The sequence below is a fragment of the Trametes versicolor genome, assembly GCF_000271585.1.
Source record: "Trametes versicolor FP-101664 SS1 unplaced genomic scaffold TRAVEscaffold_12, whole genome shotgun sequence".
In the NCBI taxonomy this organism is placed as follows: domain Eukaryota; kingdom Fungi; phylum Basidiomycota; class Agaricomycetes; order Polyporales; family Polyporaceae; genus Trametes; species Trametes versicolor.
This window is the reverse complement of record NW_007360332.1, coordinates 940,740-963,093: the sequence shown is the minus strand read 5'-3', so window position 1 is coordinate 963,093 and position 22,354 is coordinate 940,740. Positions and strand designations below refer to the sequence as shown.

The window sequence follows — 22,354 nt, the reverse complement described above, 5'->3', positions numbered from 1 at the left end:
CTGCCCCAGCACATCCGTACACGACCATGTATCCCCAGGTGCTCCACCATGCATATTCACATCAGGCTATGCAATCTGACCTCTTATCCCCTTCGTCTTTTATCATAGCCACCTGTCCACAGCTACTCGGCACTGGAATCAGACGGAGGACCGCAGGACTGGAACAGTGTATACCTCGATCCTGCGGGCTCCGAGGGGCGCGGCCTAGGGTTTTCAGGTCTCGCGGACGACAACGTAAGGCAGCGGCAATTCACACATGTAGCTCTATGCTCACTACTCCCTCTATAGTACGCATATGATATTCATGCGACAGGATGTATGTCATACAGCCAGCATGACTTCCCCGAGGGACAGCAGGAAGTGAGTAGTCTAGTAAGCGATTCATGGTAGTGCTCGTCCTAACCGTATCTTCAGACGGACGGTAGCCAACAAATTCATCTTTCGCGAATCCTCCAAGACGGGTCTAGTTTATGCGACGCGACTTACAATTATTCAGAGGTAATATCTCATATCTGTCGAGCGGGGGCATGAATTGTGAATACTAGTACTCCAGGCTCAAGATGACGACTTCCGCCCATTTCCAGATGAAGACTTATTCGAGACACTCGTTTCCGCTCCCCTCGCGATACCCTACGGGGAACACGCTCCTCCTTGTGCGATGCCGGTACTCCAGCCCGTCAACGTCGCCTACGACCGACTAGAAGATACGCCCTTTTCAGGGGAGCAAGACTCGGAGTCATTCTACAATCCTGCGGCGTCTCACAACCTCGACGTCGCACACGGTCTACCTGCGCAGTCCCCTCAGGAACGCGATGCAACCTACTACGTACACGAAGATCTGCGGCACGTTGACAGTCTACCCGCTGCACCCAGTGAAGGATCGCACGCCGTCAACGATCAACCGGCCGGACGTGAAGGCCCTCCCCGAGTGCGGGACCTTTTCCCAATCCATGTGCAGCCACCATGGTTCGTTCCCTGCTTTGAGGACTCGTGGTTCATTCCCCAGCTTGTGTACGCAGGGAAAAAGGCTCGTTCAGACCAGACACTACTACCTTCGCAGTTCATGGACGTAAACGTCGCTGTATCGGATGCTGCCGATCCAGAGCGCCTCGCTCGTGCCTTGGAAGACCCTTTGGGCCCCGGCTTCCCCGAGGATGCTGGAACACTCGGTAGGATAGGTCAAAAATTCACCGTCCGCTACGTGGTGAGCACGCTTCAAATTCTAGTACATACAAGCAAAGAGGCTTACACGACGCCAGTGCATCGATCACCGCCGACAGCTAGCGTGGCAACTGACTAACCCGAAGCAGATAAACGAATACGTTTGTACTACTCGTCAACCCCCCAACCCATTCCTCCAGGCAGCGCGAATCGTTCACGGGGACAGTGAGACGGAGTCGCGCGAGGACCCCAGGTCGAAACCCCTCGTGCGTATCGCTCTGGTTGTCTTCGCCGTGCAGGAGCTGCAAGAGTACCTGGTAGGTGGCCCCTTCATTGATAATGGTCGATTGGCTCTCTTCTAATTGTGAACTCTCAGGCGAAGCTGGAGGCCGAGGACGTCCCATTAACTTTCCGTGATGTCAAAGTCGACTTCTGCCACCTACGTATCATCGCGCTTTTCAGACCCCAGCCCGCCGCCGTCCAACCTACACTCGACATTCTTCCTGAATTTCGCCATATCTACTCCAAGACAGCCTATCATTCCTAGATTCGTTCTGCTTTCCATCCCCTCGGATATTGGCTTTCTTCCGTATAGCATGCGTTGTCGCCTCGCAGTGGGTGAATACCCAGTAGTCGTGTCTCCGTGATCTCAGCTTGTACAATACTTCCCGCCCGTACGTGTATAAGTAGGCCACCATTTGGCACATGTAGTTTGTAGCCTTGATGTACTCGCTCGATACCATTCATAGCATTATCCAAATGTACGTGTGTGGTATTCGTAATGTTCTGGCATCATCTCCTATGCGGCATAGTCTCCATCGCTCCATCGAAGGGGTCGTCGTTGAGCTCCATCTCCGATGTGAACCTTCACCGCCTTCAAGGCGTGCGTCTCGCGGGACTCGCGGACGACGAACAACATAAAAATAATACACAATTAGAGAAGCTCGCAGCTACATCATTACCAATTTCCGAATGCGTCGCCCCCCCTGGGACCCGGCGGTGGTCAGACGTCGTTTACCGACATACGACTAGGAGTCGAACGCAGAATTGCTTGTACTACTACACATACACAACACTCCCCGCACTGAACTAGCCCCTATGGAGCGTGGAGTGTGGGGCGCGCGAATATTTTATATCGCGGGCCTCGCGCGCTCTACAGGCGCAGCGCGAGGTTCGGCACAATCGACGCGACTGGCAACATACTAATGAGACTGAGAGGCAGAATACGGATGTTTCCCGACAGTATTGAGGGGTACTGGGGCTGGCAGGACGGGCCGGCGGTGGTGTTTGTGGCCTAGGAGGGACTCGGAAGACCAAACGGTCATCGGGTCGACTGGCAGGTGTTGGTCCTCCAACTTAAGCATTGCGTTTGCACTGGATGTCGACATCATCTATAACTTAAAACTTGTGCTTGCTTCCTTATGGACGAGTTCTCGGTAAATGAACCACTGCCGTTCATTTGTGCAGCAGGTTCCGCAGGTTCCGCTTTCCCGTATTGACGGTGATCAGCTGTTTCTTTGTAAGGCACCTGTACAAAATTGAGCTTACAGCCTGATTACCATCGACTCGAATCCGGCGCATATAGTCGACCTCACCTTGTTCATCAGGTAAGCCAGCAGGCACATCGCACTATCGCAGTCGACGTCGGCCTAGGTGCGGCTGTAACGCGGGGCGGGGGCATAGCCAGCCTCTCCTAAGCGTGAGCGCGAGCGTAAAGAGTGTCGCGGCAAGGCCGAGATCGTGAAGCGCACAAGCTAGCGCATCAGAGATGTTTTGCTCAGGGACCTGGGACGGAATCTGGTCCCAGGTTTGCTCACGCGACCTAAACGAAGAGAAATTTGAGTGCATCAGAAACGGGTTTTCAGCGGCATTATCAATTGTGTGCGAGTTTACCACGGCGAGGGGACTACAGGTAGAGGTTCTTCCAATCGCTTTGTGGGCATTCAATCCCAAGCATTGCGGGCGCTGTGGACGACCATGATGTTCTAGCGCGACGTCCGCGGGATCAACTGCTCGGGGTGGCACCGGCGCGGCATGTATGCATGTCGGGCCTCCGATTCCCACTTCCATCGTTGTAGGCATATGTAGCCTTAAATGGTTTGAAGGAGTGCGCTCCGCCCTAGTTTACGCAGTGAGGTAAAACAGAGGGCCAAGAACGTCGCCAAGGTGTTATAGCGAAGCCCTTCCGGTTGCCGTGAGAGCATCCGTCCCAGAACACAGCGATATCCGCAGTGAGAGCCGGAAGTGGTGAAATGCACTGAGGAGTCCCGTCGCAAGGACTACGAGCGCGTTGCCCCTGGGAGCCCACCCCCTGTTACCGATAGCAGCCGGCGTGCTGTCGCTCTGTACCATCATCCCGGTTTGGTGAAGCACTTGTCGTGTTGTCGGCGAGTCGACTTTTGTAAATATGACGTCCTGGATAGGTTCAAGTCACATACCATTCGGCCCGTCAAGTGATATTAGTCGTCAACGCGTGAAGCGGTACCGGGAAGAGGCTGCGCCGAACGAAGGTACAGTGCACATTGACCTTACGAGGCACGTCCCTGGTTTATCATGCAAAGAAGATTAGACTTGCAGATTGGCTGGGTAAGATGAAAGTAACGATCACCTACCACACAATGGTAATTCGCAGCGACTCTGGAGCATATCAGACCATGTGCTGCCCGCCAGGTGAGGCAGCCGCTATATCGAATGGGTCTTAGAACGAGAATAACGAGTTTACACATTCGCGACGCAGACGACGTACTGCGTATGTTTTCGGCAATCGCGCGCCCTAGTGTCTTCGTCGTCGTTACCGTTCCCTTCCGTGCGTGCTCTACTATGCGGCTCCGAGTTCTCCTACTCTTGACGCGCCTTTGATGCACTCTCGCAGTACGCTTCTCCCGCTGGGGATCTCTTAGATAGACAAGCTCAGGAATACCAATGTGCATGTGCAGGCGGAAGCTCACAAAGGCTGTGGTCGACACGTCCTCCGGAATGGCGACGCGATAGGTGGTGAGTCCGCGTTCGCTGAGACATCGAAGCAGTAGATCCCGGGACGACACAGTAGTTCGCATGTATTGCCACAATTACTGTGCAGCTTTGAAAAGAACGTAAGCGTGTACACGAATAGGGGAATCGGATGCACACCTATGTAGTCAGTACGTCCCAGTTCGTCAGCAGTGGGGCGTGTAAAACGCATTCCCTCCGATTATGCCTGTAACGTAGGCCATGGAGCTCTCCTTCAAAGCGATCGCGCTCATAGAAGAGCCCTGTTGTAGCACAGCTATCAGGGTGACACTGTCTATAGAGTTGAGTGGATCAACGCGGCTCAAACTTCGAGTCGCTGACGTACCTCATGAACATGACCGGGGTACCGGCGGACCGTGTGCCTTGCTACTCGGTCTCTCAAGGATATGAGCAAACCTGAAGGGTCGGTCAGCCGGTATGAACGCGCCACTGCATGCGTATAGGCTCCAAGTTTTATGGGCGGCCATGAACTGCTACGCAGCCGCAGTGCATGCAGAAGTTCATACAAAAGGAGCGGCTGTGAACCGATGCATCAACTTCTACCGTTGCACCGACCAGGGCATCCCCATCAAGCATCCTTATAGGATGTGTTTCTTCAGATGAGTTCCTTCGTAGGAGTTCCAGGACAGCGGTTTATGCTCTTGCCTGAGGATGCGAGTGGGTAGTAGTATCGCTTGAGTCTGTTCCAAGTGGCAAAGTTGTGCCGAGCGCTCGCGCCAATCACTGAGGCTGTGTCGGGGTCCTAGCTGTACCTTCTGCAGACCCTGAACACTCCATGGCGTGCCTACTTTCAAATCCCGCGCCGGTCTTTTCCCTCGTGTACGGTGCACGCATGGTGTAGCTCCTCTCATTAATATTTATACCACCACCATAACCACGAGCATTATCCACGACTCCAGGGAACACCACACGCGCTTCTACATGACCTGAGGAATCACGTTGAAGATGATGTCAAGAGTCAGACGCGAGGAGATACTAGGCACGTCGAGTCATCGAGGGGAACATCCAAGTTCTTGAGTTCGCATTTGCCTAGCGCGAGGCAGCGTCTGACCAGGTCGTGGAAGTCTCAGAATTCTGCTTCCCAGGATAGGCCACCTGCGCAGTCTTGGAGACATGCAAGATCTGTGGCGGGGGATGCACCCTCGGAGGAGCGGAACGGATGCCTTCGAGCACGGGATTTCATTTCGGTGGCCTTCTCGCCCTCACATCGGCCTTCTCGAGCTTTCCGCACTCTCACGTTGCCCAATTGCGGTGTGGCGCGAGGCACTCGAGCCTCGAGCCGGTGAGCGTCCGGGCGGAAACCAGGCCTCATTGCAGGCGCGTGTCGATCCGCGCGTTCCGCAACATTGCAAAGGCATGTTCTCCGGGCACCGTGCAGTTCCCCTTCCCTCTTATAAGACACCTATCGCACAGATGGCGGGCGATCCGTTCCACCATCTGCGATACCATCCCCTCGTCCTTTTCCCTTCTCCCTCTTTGACTTTCCCGCCATGGGTGTCGGCGACTTCGAGAGCCCCCGCAGCCCCGCCGAGATGTCCGCGCAGGAGCGCCACGCCTTGCCTCAATACGGCTTCGGAGCGGAGGTCAGCTTCGAGCAGCTTATCGAGAGCAACCCATTCCTCTTCCGCGTCCACACCCCGAAGGAACCTTCACCTTTCTACGACAACACCGAGCCATACTTTGTGGGTCCGACGTTCGCTGACAACGTCTCCGGGTCCGCTTTCCGGGCGTCTGCTGTCTCGCCCTACCGAGCGCCGTCAACTTATACGTATGCCGACGTAGCACGGCATATGGACTGGACCACGAGGGCCGCCTCTCCATTCGTTTCGACATCATTCAGCTTTGCCTGGGCTATCTGGGAAGCCACCCGCCGTTACCACCACGGTATGAAGCACTCAGTCGAGATCGCTGTGATCGATGCAAAGGCATTGGTCGGCCGTGCAGTAACCGCCGTCGAGCTATTGAGAGAGGGTGCACCTAAAGAGTACGTGCGCTCTTCTCAACTGATACCATCTCACCTACAACGAAAATCCCCACAGCCGCCACGCGGACCACTGGAAGTGGTACCGATACGGCCTCGAGGCGCAGGACGTCCTCGTGTACGGCTATATTCCGGGCACCGCGGTGCTCGCCTCCGTTCCACTCATACACGTCCTCCCCAAGCTCCCTTCGTATATGCTCAACCCGGAGCCTTCATTACTCAAGGACACCCCGGTCTCCCGCGTCGCGTGGGCATACGACCGCAAGAAACACACCTACAAGGCCTTCTGCCAGGATATGTCCGACCGCTTCCTACGCCTCCCCGCGGACCGCCGCACGCGCGACACTTCCGTAGGGGCCGTTCGCCTCGCGATCGCGCTCCTGCGTCCATGGTTCCACCGCCTCGCGACGGACGACTTCACCACGTGCACCGCGACCGCGAACGAGCTCGCACTCAGCGTTTCGCGCTGGCCAGGGCTCTGGTGGGTGCGCGAGCACCCCGAGCTGCGCGACCTCGTGCGCTGCCTCGTGCATGTCGTCGGCGAAGAGGCGCGCGAGGCGCGCCGCACACAGGCGCTCGCGGACGCGACGCGCATGCAGGACATCGTCGGCGGGCTTGAGCACCTCGCGCGCTCGTACCAGATCCGTGGGAGCGTGCGCTTCAACGGCGTGCTCTCGACCCCACCTGTGTCGTCCACGGCATCTGTTGCGGACGAGGAGGAGGCGAAGGCGGACCGCGATCCGGTGTTTGGGATCGTCCCGATCGAGGACGAAAGGGCGAAGGTGAAGGTCACCGAGATCCTGCCGACGCCCGCCCCGACGCCGACACCAGACGTCTTCCTCCCCGTCGCCGAGGTCGCTACCCCCGTCGCCGAAGTGGCAGCTCCGGAGCCCATCATCGTTCAGCCCGCTCCCAAGCCCGAAGTCGAGGCGCCTCTCCCCGAGTCGGAGGAGAAGAACGCGCTAGCGCCTTCGCTGTCATCCTCGATGGCGCGCATGGTGTTCGGCGCGCCCGCGGAGGGCGAGTCGCCGCGCGAGTACTACGCGCGCACGGCGTCTGCGCTGCTCACGGGGTTCTTCACGGGCGCGTTCATCGCGCTGTGCATAGCGTCGCAGCACCGGCGCGAGATCTCGAACCACTTCTCGTGAACGCGCGGCTGCTGGTCTGCTTGCGTCTTCCTTTCCTCCATCCTCAACTCTCGCCCGCTCTCATCATTGTCCGTTCCACTCCCCATCCCTATCCTCATCCCCCGCTCCCCACGTTCCTATATTTGCATCAGTAGATCCAGGGTCCGATTCTTATTCGAAGCTGGAGGTGTTGGGTCTGCGAGACCCCGGCGTTGCGCGTGCAGGTAGTGCGCGCGCGGCTTTGACGTAACTTATTCTCTTCGCGTTCGTTGTTGTAGCACTAGCTAGACGCTGTACCAGTACCGCATTTCTATGCCCTATGAATGCTATGCACACATATGCACACTTACCCCCACACCCGTCGGTGCCTCCGATCTGTGTGAAGACTGTGCCCGTAAACGTTTGCGGAAATACGTGCCAAGATCGCGCAAGCTTGGCGGTACCCACCCCCGAGTATTGTGGTTGGAGGAACAACTTCGGGACCCCGCCGAGGGTGCCTGAGCCGCACATACAGGGAAGTGCTTTCGTGTCGCCGGTGGGTCCCCGAGCGCGCGCGTGAGTGAGCAACGGCAATTTACCGAATGCATTCAACACCGAACGTAGTAAAACACCGAACGTAGTACACAACCCTAGATCATACAATGATACACAGCCTCGCACGCGAGGTACACCGGGGGACACAAAGGAGGCTAAAACACATAAGGGCCGTAAGAGCCCGTGAAGCGCACATCTAGTTCCGAAGCCTTAAAACGAGAGCTGCCAGATTCTGGATCCTGGATCGCCGATAGCCATGTGCCGGGGAGAGCGTTGCTGCTCCGTTTACCTAGACCCGCTTGGGGATGCTGGGGGAGCGGTCAGATTGTTTCGGCTGTGGGCTGGAGGAGACTTACACGGGGGCGACGCCGGTGCGGGGTCCGGGGTCGGTGGGGAGGGTGGGGAAGGGGGTCTCCAAGCACTGATAGGATGTGTGAGCACGGCAAGTGTCTAAATGGAAATGAATGACTCACAGCCTGCTCGATGTCGCGGTGGGTCATGCCGGCGGGGAAGTGGGTCCTGGTGGTGAGGGGCCTGGGGATCGGGATCTGCGGGCGAGAACAGGTCAGATCATCGAGCATCTTCTGACAAGAGCTATATACTCACCACTTCCGTGCAGTCAACGAGGTCGTCGATGTTCTGGCCGAGGATGGAGAGGTCGTGGAAGACGAACTGGAACATCTGCTGGACCTTAGTCTGGTTGTTGACGAACGACTGCCACTCGCACGCGGTGCGCTGGTCGCGCGCGATCGCGAAGTCGGACTGCAGGCGGAACTCGCCGCGCAGCGGGGACGTGACCTCGCCCTGGACGGGGCCGCGCCCGGTGAAGGCGGTGCCCTTGAGCTGCGTCTCGAGGAAGAACTGCGAGTCGAAGATCTCGGGGGTGGAGTCGAACGGCGAGCCGGGCACGGTCGGGTCGACGTCGTTGGCGGCGGCGATCGTGTGCGCGGTGAGCAGCCAGACGGTCAGGATCTCGTCGAACTCGCCCGAGGACGCGTCGGCGATGCGGGCGAAGATCTGGTCGGGCGTGTGGAACGGCTCCGGGACGAGACCGTCGGGGGCGGGGCGAGTCGCGTCCTTGCGGCCGACGAAGGCGCTGAGCTGGGGAGCACCTGCGCAGTTGGACGCACCGAGGGCACCGGCGAATTGAATGCTGTGAACGAAGCATGAGCGGGAGCCCGTGAAAACCCTGGGGCGTGCTGTGCAACTCACAAGTCAGCAACACCGATGTTGTGGCGCTGGAGGAAAGGCCGCTGCTTCTCGACAACCTCGTCGAGACCGATGTTGGGGTGGAAGCCCGTCTCGATGTGCGAAAAGATCGTGATGGAGCCGTCGGCACCTCCACCGCTGTAATGCGTAGTCTAGTGAGTAATGATGATCTGCAATGCATTGCGTATGCCACTAACCCGAACTTGCCCTGCGCCTCCAGGGCCGGCGAGATGGCGATGGCGTCGTGGAACGTCAAGCGGAGAGACTCGTGCGCCTCAGCGTTGCACTTGCCGCCGTCGAAGAGGTTGGCCTGGAGATCGTCCCGGAGAGGGAAGAGAGCGCAGCAAGCCGCGTTGGTAGCGGTGTGCCTGCCGTCGGGGCACGCAACACGGCGCGTCAGGGAAGCTATAACAGAATCAGCTAGGCGACTACGATTTAAACAACGTCCACGTACCGTTAGCACCCAGGACAGCAGCGAGGGAGACGAGGGAGGTGAAGAACTTGGAAACCATGTTGCCGGTGCCGAGGGAGGTGGAAGAGAGGGGAGAGGAGTACGCTGGAGTGCTCTGAAGGTTCTGCGCCGTTTCGTCCACCTTTTATATTTCCTGGCCCTCTCGATGTCGGGGCTCATCCCGGCTCCCTCCTCAAGGAACCGAGGACGACCGCCACAATGGATTGGGAGCCGTCCTCTGTTGCAACCGCGCCTCGGACCAATCGCAACGCAAGTATTTTGTCCACCCCGAGGAACACGAGCGGGGCCGACCATGTGCAGCGCACCCGCGGGAGCGTCCGACACGTCGGTGTGTCGCGCCTCGTCCATCATGCGTCCAATAGTGACGCTTCGACGAGCGCGAGGATGCTACCATACGCCGGAAGCTCACTCGCTCGTGTGTTCCGGCATGGACCATTGCCGTAACTCACTGAGAATAATGGAGGAAGGCAATATCAGCCATCGTCGGGAATTTCTCAGTCATTTTCTCAGAATTAAGTGACGGACCTTCTGGCGAACCCGGCGACAGTTTAATAATTCTTGGCGGCGGTCCAAACGAGTCCATTTCGTCGCAGTGCCCCTACGAGCAAGTCCTGCGGTGCTCGGACGAAAGCGTTGCCGCATGGATCCTAGCGTCGTTCACATAGGCAGGGACGGCGGGCGTGGTGTCGACAGACCAAGGATGTGGGCGCTATCGCTGGAAGTTCAACAAAGATCTGTCAGCGGTATCGTGGAGTCCCATCCCCGAACTTCTATTCTTCGTGAAGAAGAAATCGAGGCAGTAAAACCCAGCAAATTGGTAGCATGAGCCGACCGGCTAACCCGTCTGTGAACACTTGGCCGGCGCAGAAGACATGAGGCATTGAGCAGACGGGCAGGCTGTGTTCAGCGCGCAAGCATTCGGAGGGCAGGTGCAGAAGGCGACTCGGTTCTTATATGCAGGACTTGTCCAAGCTGTCCAGAGACGGACGTGAGCCGCAACAAGCTCAGTCTTGCCGTCCGTCACAGGACGCAGAGTGAGCCCGAGATGCACGCCCGCGCCGAGGGCCATCGCTACATACATAGACCACTCGGTGGACCCATGTTCTGCGCGGCACAGGTGGGATCCATTGGAGTTGAGTTTGGCGCTAATCTGCGGCATGCAGAACACTCACCCTATATTTCTTCCGTCTTGGCGAGGGCTGGAGGGCCGGTACCGCTCCCACCATTTCTAAAGCGTGGACACTTGCGGCGCTCGAGGGCATACAGTTGTGCGCAAAATTTGCTCAGGCATTTTTCTGCTGTGAACAAGTGGGAGATCTGCGTTGTTTGTTTGACATATCCTCCAGGTCGGATCGGCATCCGCGGGCGAACATTGAATGTTCAAAGTGCGTATTTTGCATCGCCGCCATCCGATTCAGAGCTTAACCCTGACGATCAATTTGACTCGATAGTTGAGCTACGCCAGCGCTGGTATTTTCCAATCAGCTACCCCGGCCCCAAAGCGATGCGAGAAGAGCAAGAAACGAACCCTCGTCCACCTGTGCCTGGCGCATGCTTGACATTTAATTGTGACTTCCCAAGGTTCGAGGCACGAATAGCGTGTGTATGGGAAACCGGCGGCACTGTTGCGGCAAACACTCCTCGCGGGCCGCCATGACGAGGCTCAAACGCCTCGCAAACGTGACAAAACTCGGATTTTCCCACCATACTGAGAATGGCGGGAACGCATCCCTCGAGTCGGAGTCGAGCGTCCCAAGGAATACTCTTGGCAAAACAGCACAGAGGAACAGGCAAATGGAATCCTCTCACCACCGCCCCTTCGTTACTCGAGCACATGGCTCACCGTCAAAGTTCGTCGTCGAACCCCATACGACCCATCTTGTGTAAGCTAGGTCCGAGAGGTATCAGTCGGCATCCCCTAGCACCAGGGTGAAGAAGGGCGGCAACGTACGCGACTGCGACCCCAAACTTGTCGTCCGATTCCTCCGACTCCCATAGCTGAGGTCTTGGCGGCTCACGCGGTCCCTCAGCGAGTGCACGGTACCGCGCCGTGAGGAGCCCCGAATCATGCGTATTCGCTACCACGCGAAGCGCCGAGCACAAATCGCGCTGAATTTCCTCCAACACGCCTAGAGGGGCGCCGAAGGGCGGGCTCGACCAAGGGGAGACGGTCGAATGCGTTGCCGGCAAAATGTAGGATGCGCCGCTCGACTCATCCCCGCGTGTCCTCGGGGTGGGCTTCACAGGACTGGAGAGGTGACGTGCAAAGGCGGCACAGCACGCGCAGCTCGGGCGGTTGGTTCCGATGAGCATCTGTGCGGAAAACTGCCACATCTACATCAACACATATGCACACTTCATGTGGTGGGCTGCGACTTACGGGCAACAGGCCCTCCCTATGCACAACACGCTGGAGCACCCCATCTTCCCCAAGATATACGGAATGTGCTAGCGCCATCAGAGCCGCCTCCGAGTGTACCGAATCGTTTTCTTGTGAAACCAAGCTAGCATCCCTCTCCCCGGAGTGGCTGGGCAGGCACTTCGAGAGGAACATGTTGGCATTTGCGGCCGGTCGCGACGCAGGGGTCAAGGACGACTTGAAGGCGTTGTGCAGATAGTAGACATCGAGAGTTTGACACTGCGGTGGGACTCGGAAATCAAGTATGACCTGGGCAGCGCGCGAGAAATCTGTGAGAGTGCGGAGGTACCGTTGAATGTGTTGCGCCGTATCTTCGTACATTTCCTGCGGCAACACAGCTGTGATACGGAGTCACAAACGCTCTCATTTGAACTTTGGAGTCGCACGTGTGGCATGAAGACTAACCATCAGGGTCGAGTACTCCAGAGCGATCTCCCTCGCTGGAAATAGAATTTGCAGCCCAAGGATCTCCACGTTGACGTGGCGTTAGTATGGTGCATACTTGCGAGCGCATGTCAGACCCACCCGCTACAGGCCTAGCAAATCTTGCCTCTAGATGATATTGTCAGTCGTGGTTGAGGATATCATTCCTAAATTTCGCGAAAGAGTTACTCACTCCACTGCTCCTGTCGCTCACGCTGGCGACTTTCGTAGCCAATTCCACGAGGCACGTAGGCACAGAGAGCCTCGATCAGCGATGAGTCCACTAGTATGCGGAGGACCTCCAAGGCGATAAGTATCGTCGTGAACGCCTCTGGCTGCGTGGGTGTAGGTTTGACGCGGTGCCGATGACTACCTGGAGAGTCTTGCTCAACGAGGTTGTGCAGCGGCTCGCATATCTCGTCTATGACGGAAGCCCAAGCGTAAGCGTTGTCGGGAGTGACAAGATAATCAGTGCTGTCCTCCGAGCATGGGTCAAGGTTATGGCGTTTTAGATGTGCCGTGAGAGATGATGCCGCAGATGAGTCGGTAAGGGTAAGGGTTATGGTGGATGGAGTAAAACCCCGCATTTTCTGCGAAGTCAGAGCGCGGCGGAGAAGTACCGTGGGATGATAACCCCAGACATTGAACGCAAGGGCGATTTGTGCCCCGACTTGGGTATACACACGACGCATGATGAATGTCATAAAATGTCTGGATGTGGTAGGAGAACGGAATGGCTGTCGAATGAGATAGTGTAGAAGGGTTACAATGTCCCGAAGGTGAGTCCGAAAATCAACACAGGCGCTGTGTGCGGCAGGGAGGTGAAATGACGATTGCGCTTCATCTGGGTGCGTTGCACGGTATGACAATCGAGAACTCACGGTACGACTGCCTCCTCGTCCCAGTGCGACAACAGTGCGACCGCCTCGCGTGCTTGCTGGGGGGGAATCTTCAAGAGGGCTGGGCCGGGAACAGACCCATCTGCAGCAGTATGCATTTCATCGCGACTGCACACCAAAAGAACGACGCGGTCCGTCTCTAGGTTGCCAGTCACGGCGGTAGACTTGGCAGCGCCATCACCTATAGTGAGCACCTTGGATATGCTCTGGAAGATCTCGAGTATTTGAGAATCCCCTGAGCGCAGCTTGGTGGACTTCGCAACATGGGTCTTGCACCCCGAGAGTGAACGTGTGAGAGACTGGATCTCGCAACGAAGTTGGTCGGATATGGTGGCCTCACGCGCTGGCGCAGGGAGGTTGCAGGCAGAGGGAAGAAAGCCATTAGATATAGAGCACGGAAAGTCTGTACACATGGGAATGGGCCCGACAGCAAAGAAGGTGGTGGTGGTGGTACTAGGTCAAGCTTGTGTATACATGAACGCCGGCGCCAAGGTTGGTCTGCACCTCCTCCTTTCCGTCCATGATGTTGAAATATAGTAATACTCCCAGAAAAGCTGATGCAGGATTCGTTGTATAAATCTCATTGGAAAACTTGCAACGCTCTGACTGTAACAACGCAGGGTCTGAATCCATGGTGTACACCGCATATACGCGTTCAAAAACTCGTACTAGGTGCGATACTTTCATCTACACATCGACAATTTGCACCAAGCTAACATGCTTACAGAACCGCTACATCTATCAGAGGCGTGTCGCGATTATTTTCCACAGGTTCCTCCAAGCACCGAGTGTAAATGCAATATGTCCGGGCCCTCCAGCGCCCTAGAGTGCTGGGTGACCTGCGCCTCTCCGACATCCGGCGTGGGGTGGCATGGGTGAATATCATGTCGGCCTCAATCGGATCTGAACGAAGGCGACGACCTCGGGTTATACGGTGTACGCAGGGCCTCGTTTCGCAAGTCACTATTCGAACCGTTGCTCTTCAAGCGCTCCCTAGCCCGAGACCTTAGTGCGACCCTACGCTCCTCGAAAAGATGACGCAGACTGGCATCTACTCTGATCATCGGGGGGCTAGCATGTACGCGGAGCTTACTCCATGGCCCAGCGGCGTCTTGACGCAGCACGGCACGAGTCGCCGGGCCTTTTCGTCTACAAATTAGCAACATACACCGCTTTCCTCATGTCGATCCATGCATCGTTTATTCAACTTTAGCTCAGTACGACTGAGATCATGTAGGAGCTGCGGGACTGTGCATTGCTGTAAACTTGCGCGAGGGCCCTTCAGGCCTCAGGCTCTTTCGCATCGACGGGTGAATGACATTCCAGTGATCGTGAAACCCGGGCCATGACTTGGAGAAAGCGCTCTCACCGCCGCCCAACATCGTGGCGTCTTGGCGACCTTGATCTGCCACCACAACATAGACGCCACCACTGCCTCCCCCTCTCGCCCATGCTCTACTTGCGCAGTTATTTGCTTATTGATCAGCGCATACCAGTGGTTGTTAGACGCTGCTCAGTACAGCGAGAATCCCTTCCTGATCGCAGGCGAGCGCCTGAAACAGCATGCTTTGGGCCGCGCGGACCGTCAGAATGGCATCTTCACTGATATATCAATGCTCTGCTGCTGCTTCTCTCCAACTCACTCTTACCAGCCAGCCGCGTGTTCGCTCGGACCTTGCTACTCATAAGCAGGATCTCGGAGATTTCTGAGAACACCCGCAACATAGGACGCAAGTTCACGACCGGCGCCTCTTAACCACTCGAACCTCTTGTGGACGCCACCATGACGGTCCGCACAGGCATGGGCACATCGCTCCTTCTCTCCGCTCTCTTGTTCCAAAGCGCGTACGGAGCGCTTGTCCCCGTGGACCCCACCAAGTTCAAGGTCGGCGAGCTCAAGTGGTCAAATTGCACTGGGGAGGACGTCGTTCCCGGTGCAGAATGTGGGTATGCGGTGTAAGTCGTCATACTCATACTTCAGGTTTAGTTCAGCAGGGGCTGACGACATACCGTAGTGTACCTTTGGACTACTTCAATCCTAGCGCAGGTGTTGCCAAGATTGCTCTTGGGCGGTTCAACGCGACAGCTGCTACGAGGAAGGGCAGCGTATTCCTGAACCCCGGCGGACCCGGCGGGCCAGGTGTGAGCCTGGCGACAGTCTCAGGTCCTGACCTCCAGCAGCTGGTATGAGCGGCAGCACCCCTACGTTTTGCAGTCACCTCAACACGTTTGCACGTGAAAGTCCGAACTCCCGCAATTCCCCCTTCCCCCTGTTCCCCCTGGCCCCCCGGAACGTGCCGGCCTAAATAGACGCCAGCGCCACCCGCCGCGCTCGGTTCCCAGTTAGGACCCGTCTTTCGATCACGTCCGATGTGCTGCCTCATCGACGTGCTCGATCCCAGGGGTCGTCACCCGGCATGCTCTCGTCTGGGACAACGCTGGTGAGTGCGGGCGGGAGGGCGAGAAACCTACACAGGGCATCTGTATCCGTACCTAGTCCCCTTCTCTCATCTCCGGCGACACCCTCCCCCTCTGTACTACTTGAAGATCCTCTCCTGTTATTCTTCTGCTCGTCATGGCTAATGATATCGTCTGCACGTCCCAAGGCTGTGGGAAGCTCGGAGTGTCCAGCTCCTGTGGGCACAGACAATGCGCAGCCCACTGCCGTACAGCTCTCGCAAGCTGTGGATTTCGACCTCACGACCAGGCTCGCAAGCTGGAGCTCGCCGCGCGCGAGCTAGCAGCCCAACAGCGTATCGACGCCCCAGTCATTGCTAGCCAGGGCGGTTTCCATCTTGACCGTCCACAGCCTATCCATCCACCCGACCCACTCCCAGCGCCCGGCATCATCCCCCTGCCTGCAGCAACCCCTATCCCGGCAGTCCCTTCCAGCGGGAACCGTGCGCCAGAGCCAGAGCCGACGCTTCCACAGAGAGAGCTTCAAGTTCCCATGGCGCCAGAGTGGAAACGCAAGTGGGAGGCAGAGCGGAGCCGTGCCATGAGCGAGCGGGATGCGGAACGAGAGCGCCGTGAAAATGAGAAGGCAGAACTCGAGTCGGCAACGCTATGGTTTTGGGCCGAGGTACGTTACAATATCCACTCTCCCAAGGGTCTGCACACTCACAGTAGAGCACATGTAGAATGATGCACCCCCCACATGTGAACGCGTACAGGGCCTGAAGGCGTACCCAACTATGAAGCTCTCTGACCGGCCGCGCACACTGCAGAGGTTCGACCTCGGTGAAACGGACGACATTCAAGTGTACGATCTCGACTCTCGGTACTGGCAATACCAGAATGTGTCTGACGCGTTCAACGTGAAGCGCAACCGCGTCCTGCTCATCCGCCGTGTTGGAGTCACCCTCTGCGCAGATGTCGACGCGCGCATCGTGGATGCTGAACGTGCCAGTGTTAGCTCACCCCGCAAGGGCGTTCACAATACACCGATGCCGCCTCTGGCGGGTGACCCTTGGGCTTCCCACCGAGCGAAGCGTCCCCGCGAGGATGACCAGGCATTCTCACATCGCCACACCGCCCCTCGTCTAGCCCTTTCGCAGCTCTCCCCCTCTCATCCCATCACACACTCGCACTGGCACCCTGATGGGTATGCGGTATCGCCGTTTATGCTCCCTGCAGCCCTTCCATTCCACTCGATGTTTGGGTCACCTGCCGTGGGTGGATCACCCTCTGGGCTTGCATCCCCACTGGCGCTCACATCACCGACACCAGGTACACCCACCCACTTGCCAGCCCCACCATCGACACCTGCTCCTCTGTGGTCACCACTACCTACGGCGACTCTGGGTACCTTACTGAGCTCATCCTCGGTAGCCTCTCCTCCGGCATCCTCGCGGACCTCCTCATCCCCAGGCCTGCTCGATGAACCACTACAGACAGATGCACTCACCAGCACACCGTACCGGGCATCTGGGCTTGGACTTCAGGGACTCCCGGGACCACCATCCTCAGCTGATGGACAGCTCGACGATTGCATCCTCGACGAGCTCTGGACTGCTGGGCAGGTGTTTGTCCCTCTTGGAGCAGCGGATCTAGTCTGGCCGCAAGGTCTATACACCCGGGATCTGGCCAAAGGACTATCTATTCTGGCGACACTTCAAGCAAACATATCTGCAGCGGCGGGCGAACGGATCAAGGACTACAAGCTTGCCCTCCTCCCTGAGCACTTTGCGCAAGTCTTCCCTGGGTATCGGTTCGTCCTCAAGACGTACTACACACAACGTTCTGTATGGAAGGCGGCAACCGAGGCGCAGCGCACCGCGATGCTACAACAACCACGCACCAAGCCACATGGGCTATGGACAACATACCGCTTGCAGCTGCCAGCGTGGACGCTCCGGAAGGTGCATCGCAAAGGGGCATAATATTATTACAGGCTCAGGCTATACTTTGTACAGTTCGCTCACTTTGTATCTACTCTTGTTTTGTCTACAATATCTCGCATATTCCATCTGCATATAGTGGAGAACATCCCATTTGGGAAGCATGTGATAGATGGTCTTCCGTGAAGAGCGTACAGCCGCATATGACTCGCAGCTGCGAGCCGCCATGTTCAACTACACTCTCAACCATTCCCTTCTCATATTCTACCTGGACATACTCCCCTGAGCACACAATGTCCTCCTCTACTCCTACTCTAGGCTCTGAATCACCGGCATTCTCCAGCTTTGAAGACTATGCATCCGGAGACATGCTCGGTCGCTCGACTACACCACCTCCACCGTCCAGCCCATTTGCGGATAACAGATCACCTACACTACCATCTACATCACCCCCTGCACGCAAACGTGCTCGTTCAGATAGCCCACCACTGAAGGAGATCGGGTCCGGTGGCTCCGGCCCGCGTACACCCAAGAGGAGGAGGCGCTCTGCAGGCATCATAGGACAGGAATGCTGGGTGCGTTCCTGGGAAGGCCAGTGTCTTTGCATACTGTGCGAATCAGAGAGAGCGGATGCGGAGATGGATCGGGAGTTTGCCAGAATTCGTGCAAGCTACAACGCATACCGGACACCGTCTCTTTCCCCGCGCCTGACTCTCGAAGACTCAAACACGCTCGCGTCGATCGCGTCACTACTCAAGAGCCCAGAGCCACCCGTACCCCAGTCCTTGGCCGCCTCGCCTGTTCTCTAGGTGGTAAGTCCCCCCCGAAGCCCCGTTTACATTGTTGAATTCCGCTGAGTCCCTCCCCAGACAGAAGTCTCGCAGTTCGCATTTCTATCCTCGTTGTAGCCATACCCTGTTGATTTGTCTGTCTGTATCGCGCCCTCCACCCAATTCAATGTCAACCATAAACACCGTCACATCGAAGACATGATCAATTCCTTCACAATATGCCTTCTGTGAAGCAAAGCCTAGGTGAACAGTATATAGGACAGCCTGGGGGTCCTCGAATGCACAGACGTCTTACCCCCCAACCACGACGTTCCTGCCATCAACGCTCCGGCCCCGCCCCTCCAGCCCCCGGTGTTTCTCCCCTTTTAGCGATACCTCCCACCCAGTGCCGTATCATCATTATCCTCTCATCCTCTCATTTTCACCTATACCCGCCGTCATGTGCCGCGATCTTGAGTCCTTCATCAACGCGTCCAAGTCCCGGTGGCAGCCTGTCCCGCGCGGTGTCAAGCACTACTGCAAGCTGTGCAACATGGGCCCCCTGGTCCCGAAGACAGTCGATGCGCTTGGGCCCAACACTGGCCGAGATGCGATTGCGGTAAGTCATGCACATATCCTACAGTAACTGCGCCTTACGCATACCCCACACAGTGTCACCCACACGACGAGAATGGAGTAGAGATCCACCCTCTCTATTACATGTTTGTCAACAATGCGCGCGACGATGCCCCTCCTACATTCGCCCGTTGGCCAACACCCCGAGCACGTCCCCTTCGACCATGCATGATCAGTGACTGTACCGTCAGATGCACCGCACGGAGGTGCACCCGCCAGCGCTGTCCCAGACACTGCGAGATCGCCGGTGGGTGTGCGGTACACAAGGCTCTCAGCGTGACAGCGAGGATTCAACTGGGACAAGCACCTACGATGCCGTCCAGCAGGTATGAATTACCCCATGATGACAGTGCAGTAGCAGCTCACATTTGCGATTCACAGCTCTTCAGTATCGTACCTGGAGCCACGCACCCACGAGGAGGAACGCATACAGCTGGCGGCTGCGATAGCCGCATCTCAGTCAGGTACCACACTCGACAGCAACACATCCTCCCCCTCCGTCAAGCGTCGTAGGCTCCTCTCATCCGAGGAGAACTCGGCCAACTCGAGCCCATCCTCCATATCAGGGTCACCCTATGCCATCGTCCCACAGACTAAAGAGGAAGAGGAAGAACACCTTGCAACCGCCTTGGAAGCATCGCAGGCAAGCTTTCGTTGCCGGTCACCCCACTCGACATCCTCAGCTGGCGGCCCATCTACATCTAGTGTCTCCTCCCTTGGCTTCACCAACAGCTCTGCTAGCGATTCCTCCGGTTTCTCTCGCTCGAGCACTGGCTTGCCCTCGTCCCTCTCTCCTGGCCTGGCTGAGGCTGCTTATGTCTGGAACCCTGCTGTTCTCAACTACGTCCGCTCAGCTTATGGCTCATCTCGGTCTGGATCGGTTGCAAGCTCAAATCAAGATGAAGGACAGGACGGGCAGGATGTGAAGGGAAAAGGCAAGGCAGTTGTTAAGACAGAGTACTCGGAGCGTATCAGTGACTTGGACATCATCGACTTGACGGTGGACGAGGATTAGCTATACATTGTTGGCATGTCTACCTATTGATTTGTATACTAAAGTCTATTTGTGTCCTATCGAAACATGGAACCTCTCCACACACGGATGCGAGGACACAACGGCGAAGGAGGACACCAAAGCCATTGTGTGCATTCCCTCGTGAAGCATGTAGGCGAATTCCGGGAAACCCCCCGCGAAGCAGCGTCGTGGGTGCAATCGAGACTGACGCGCTCTTGTAATCGAGACGAACGCGCTCTTGCAATCGGGACGGACGCGCTCTTACAATCGGGACGGACGCGCTCTTGCAATCAGGACTGAAGCGGCAATTGCACGCTCGGGGGGACAGCTCTGGGGCCGTGGGGTGGGGAATGAGCGGAGGGGCGGAGGGGCGGTGACATCCCCGAGCTCCTGACACTCTACCATCTGCGTACACCCTGCGACCTCTGCACCCTGACGCCAGACGGCCATGCCGGACCTGCACGCCCAATCACGTCGACAGTGCCATCTTTGTCGCGGTTCGCCGGAGGACACGCGACAGCGACACAATGGCGACAGGCGCGGACACGGAGAACACGACGAGGGATGTGGACGCTAGGGACGACGAGCGCGTGCCTCCCTGGTGTCGTGACTTGGCCGAGGCGTAAGGTACGCGGCCTACGGGCGGGGCAGGTGGGCGAGGAGGATGGCGGAGACGTCAGCCGGATGAATGGGACAGCAGGTCTCGTACGACGACGTACCCATGGACGACGCAGAGTGCAGGCGTGCACGGCCGTGACCTATGCACTCTTGCAATCGCAACCGACACGTTCTTGCAATCGTGACCGACGCGCTCTTTCGATCGAGACCGATGCACTCTCGCAATCGCGACCAACACGCTTTCACGGGCAAGCTGCAGTACGAGCCTAGAGGAAATATTGGTAAGGTGAAACCAATGTAGAGGATGGGACGGATGGCATACCTCGAGCACCCTCGCGAGACGCATAGTCCGGCATAAGAAGCAGAAAAACAAGCAGAAAACCCTGTAGAAAATAACACGTGTGCGTGGGGAACGAGTCTTGCGCAGCATACGGGGTGCACCGAGGAAAGTATTAGCAATTCAAAGTTGCGAGGGCGACATACCACGGCGACTCAGCAACGACCCAGTCCCTACCCTGCCTAAGACACGCTGCCCTCTCATCTTGGCTTCGTCTCATTGCCCCTTGCCCAGGCCTGCCGTCTATTCCACACCGCTGATGTCGTCCTTGAGAGGGAAGGTGCCACAAATTGGTGGAAAGATTCTGTACGATCGAGGCTGGCCGGTCATCGAGGAGTGACCGAGAGCAGAGACGTACAGGCGGTGGACATGGTAAAGTTCTAGCAGATGAAAGCTATGGGAACCTGTGCCCTAAGGGACATCACAGACTGGCAGTGCACCGACAAACAAGACAAGTAGGTGTCGAGCGGAAGTGGGAAACCAGAGGTCGTGGTGGAGAGAGAGGAACAAACGACATCAGCAGGCCTGAGACAGTATGCATGGGAACCTAATATGCCTAGGCGCCCATGGAAAGCGCTCACGCGAAGCCTCTGCTCTCGTATGATGATTCACTCCTGGACCTCACCAGCGTCCACCGCCGACAACCGAGCAGCTCTCAACCGAGCAGCTCTGCAAAGAAGAAGAATGTCTATGTGACCAGCCCTCCCCTATGCTCCGCTGACAGATCCCCACCGCCCCGACCCCGCGCCTGGCCTGCGCCCCGCGACCTCCACACCCCGACGCCGGACGGCCATGCCGAACTCGATGAGCCTCCACCGGGTAAATACCCCTCTCACTCTGACAACGCTCTTGCGCAGCTCAAGGGAATGTAGGTACTCTGAAGAGGACTGGCCACGATCGCTGCCGCGGAGTACCCAATCACACATCCGGGCGATGGGAGCAAGCCGTACGCCAACATCTGCGCCCACGGGGCCAGAAGACGCATGCGCGGGGCCGCAGGACCGCCACCGTGACTGTTCCTGACGACGTGATGGCAAGCGCAGACACAACGGCAGCAGGCGTGGACGCAGAGAAGACGACCAGGGACGTGGACACGACAGGGCAAGGACGGCGAGGACACGTCGAGAGCGCACCTTACGTCTGCCCACCACGTACGCGCTACGACGACGATGGCCACGGAGCTGGCTCGACTAGAGCGTAAGGTATTCAAACGCCACTATTGACTTCGTGCGCGCCGAGACTCACCACGCCCGCAGCGCACCGCCCCATCGTCCCCTAGTGGCTCGTGCAAATATCTACGGACACGGGCGCGCCGACGTCTGCGGAACAGAACGTACAGCGGCGGCGGGGGCGGCGGCACAGGCGACCAGACGATCGTGCGCATGCGAGGTACGACGCCTGCTT

General features: G+C 57.4%; 8 protein-coding genes across 8 annotated transcripts; 5 read left to right on the top strand and 3 right to left on the bottom strand.

The window, feature by feature from the left end:
- Positions 1 to 26: 26 nt before the first annotated feature.
- Positions 27 to 1,708, top strand: TRAVEDRAFT_74767 (uncharacterized protein; the record flags this gene model as incomplete). Its single annotated transcript, XM_008045589.1, has 7 exons — positions 27 to 38; positions 109 to 234; positions 289 to 360; positions 415 to 498; positions 554 to 1,204; positions 1,260 to 1,478; positions 1,538 to 1,708. The coding sequence occupies 7 exons, from the start codon at positions 27 to 29 to the stop codon at positions 1,706 to 1,708; spliced, it is 1,335 nt and encodes a 444-aa protein (XP_008043780.1).
- A 3,917-nt stretch (positions 1,709 to 5,625) lies between these two features.
- TRAVEDRAFT_174259 (uncharacterized protein) lies at positions 5,626 to 7,299 on the top strand (the record flags this gene model as incomplete). The annotated part of the gene is made up of 3 exons (XM_008045588.1): positions 5,626 to 6,154; positions 6,210 to 6,906; positions 7,096 to 7,299. Exons 1-3 carry the CDS (start codon positions 5,661 to 5,663, stop codon positions 7,297 to 7,299), a joined length of 1,395 nt encoding a protein of 464 aa, XP_008043779.1. The 5' UTR covers positions 5,626 to 5,660.
- Positions 7,300 to 8,164: 865 nt separating this feature from the next.
- Positions 8,165 to 9,533, bottom strand: LiP9 (lignin peroxidase VLG1 precursor white-rot fungus; the record flags this gene model as incomplete). Its single annotated transcript, XM_008045587.1, has 6 exons — positions 8,165 to 8,233; positions 8,286 to 8,360; positions 8,419 to 8,965; positions 9,025 to 9,159; positions 9,225 to 9,426; positions 9,476 to 9,533. The coding sequence occupies 6 exons, from the start codon at positions 9,531 to 9,533 to the stop codon at positions 8,165 to 8,167; spliced, it is 1,086 nt and encodes a 361-aa protein (XP_008043778.1).
- A 1,805-nt stretch (positions 9,534 to 11,338) lies between these two features.
- Positions 11,339 to 12,047, bottom strand: TRAVEDRAFT_52574 (uncharacterized protein; the record flags this gene model as incomplete). Its single annotated transcript, XM_008045296.1, has 3 exons — positions 11,339 to 11,381; positions 11,445 to 11,818; positions 11,874 to 12,047. The coding sequence occupies 3 exons, from the start codon at positions 12,045 to 12,047 to the stop codon at positions 11,339 to 11,341; spliced, it is 591 nt and encodes a 196-aa protein (XP_008043487.1).
- Positions 12,048 to 15,017: 2,970 nt separating this feature from the next.
- TRAVEDRAFT_23800 (uncharacterized protein) lies at positions 15,018 to 17,616 on the top strand (the record flags this gene model as incomplete). Its single annotated transcript, XM_008045143.1, has 5 exons — positions 15,018 to 15,177; positions 15,216 to 15,374; positions 15,637 to 15,675; positions 15,841 to 16,316; positions 16,408 to 17,616. The coding sequence occupies 5 exons, from the start codon at positions 15,018 to 15,020 to the stop codon at positions 17,614 to 17,616; spliced, it is 2,043 nt and encodes a 680-aa protein (XP_008043334.1).
- A 251-nt stretch (positions 17,617 to 17,867) lies between these two features.
- Positions 17,868 to 18,383, top strand: TRAVEDRAFT_52572 (uncharacterized protein; the record flags this gene model as incomplete). The annotated part of the gene is made up of 1 exon (XM_008045295.1): positions 17,868 to 18,383. One exon carries the CDS (start codon positions 17,868 to 17,870, stop codon positions 18,381 to 18,383), a length of 516 nt encoding a protein of 171 aa, XP_008043486.1.
- A 421-nt stretch (positions 18,384 to 18,804) lies between these two features.
- On the top strand, positions 18,805 to 19,995 carry TRAVEDRAFT_23799 (uncharacterized protein; the record flags this gene model as incomplete). The annotated part of the gene is made up of 3 exons (XM_008045142.1): positions 18,805 to 18,963; positions 19,172 to 19,227; positions 19,362 to 19,995. The coding sequence occupies 3 exons, from the start codon at positions 18,805 to 18,807 to the stop codon at positions 19,993 to 19,995; spliced, it is 849 nt and encodes a 282-aa protein (XP_008043333.1).
- A 351-nt stretch (positions 19,996 to 20,346) lies between these two features.
- Positions 20,347 to 21,274, bottom strand: TRAVEDRAFT_31602 (uncharacterized protein). The gene is made up of 3 exons (XM_008045198.1): positions 20,936 to 21,274; positions 20,715 to 20,879; positions 20,347 to 20,631 (listed from the first exon to the last, which is right to left on the bottom strand). Exons 2-3 carry the CDS (start codon positions 20,716 to 20,718, stop codon positions 20,465 to 20,467), a joined length of 171 nt encoding a protein of 56 aa, XP_008043389.1. The 5' UTR covers positions 20,719 to 20,879; positions 20,936 to 21,274; the 3' UTR covers positions 20,347 to 20,464.
- Positions 21,275 to 22,354: the final 1,080 nt, after the last annotated feature.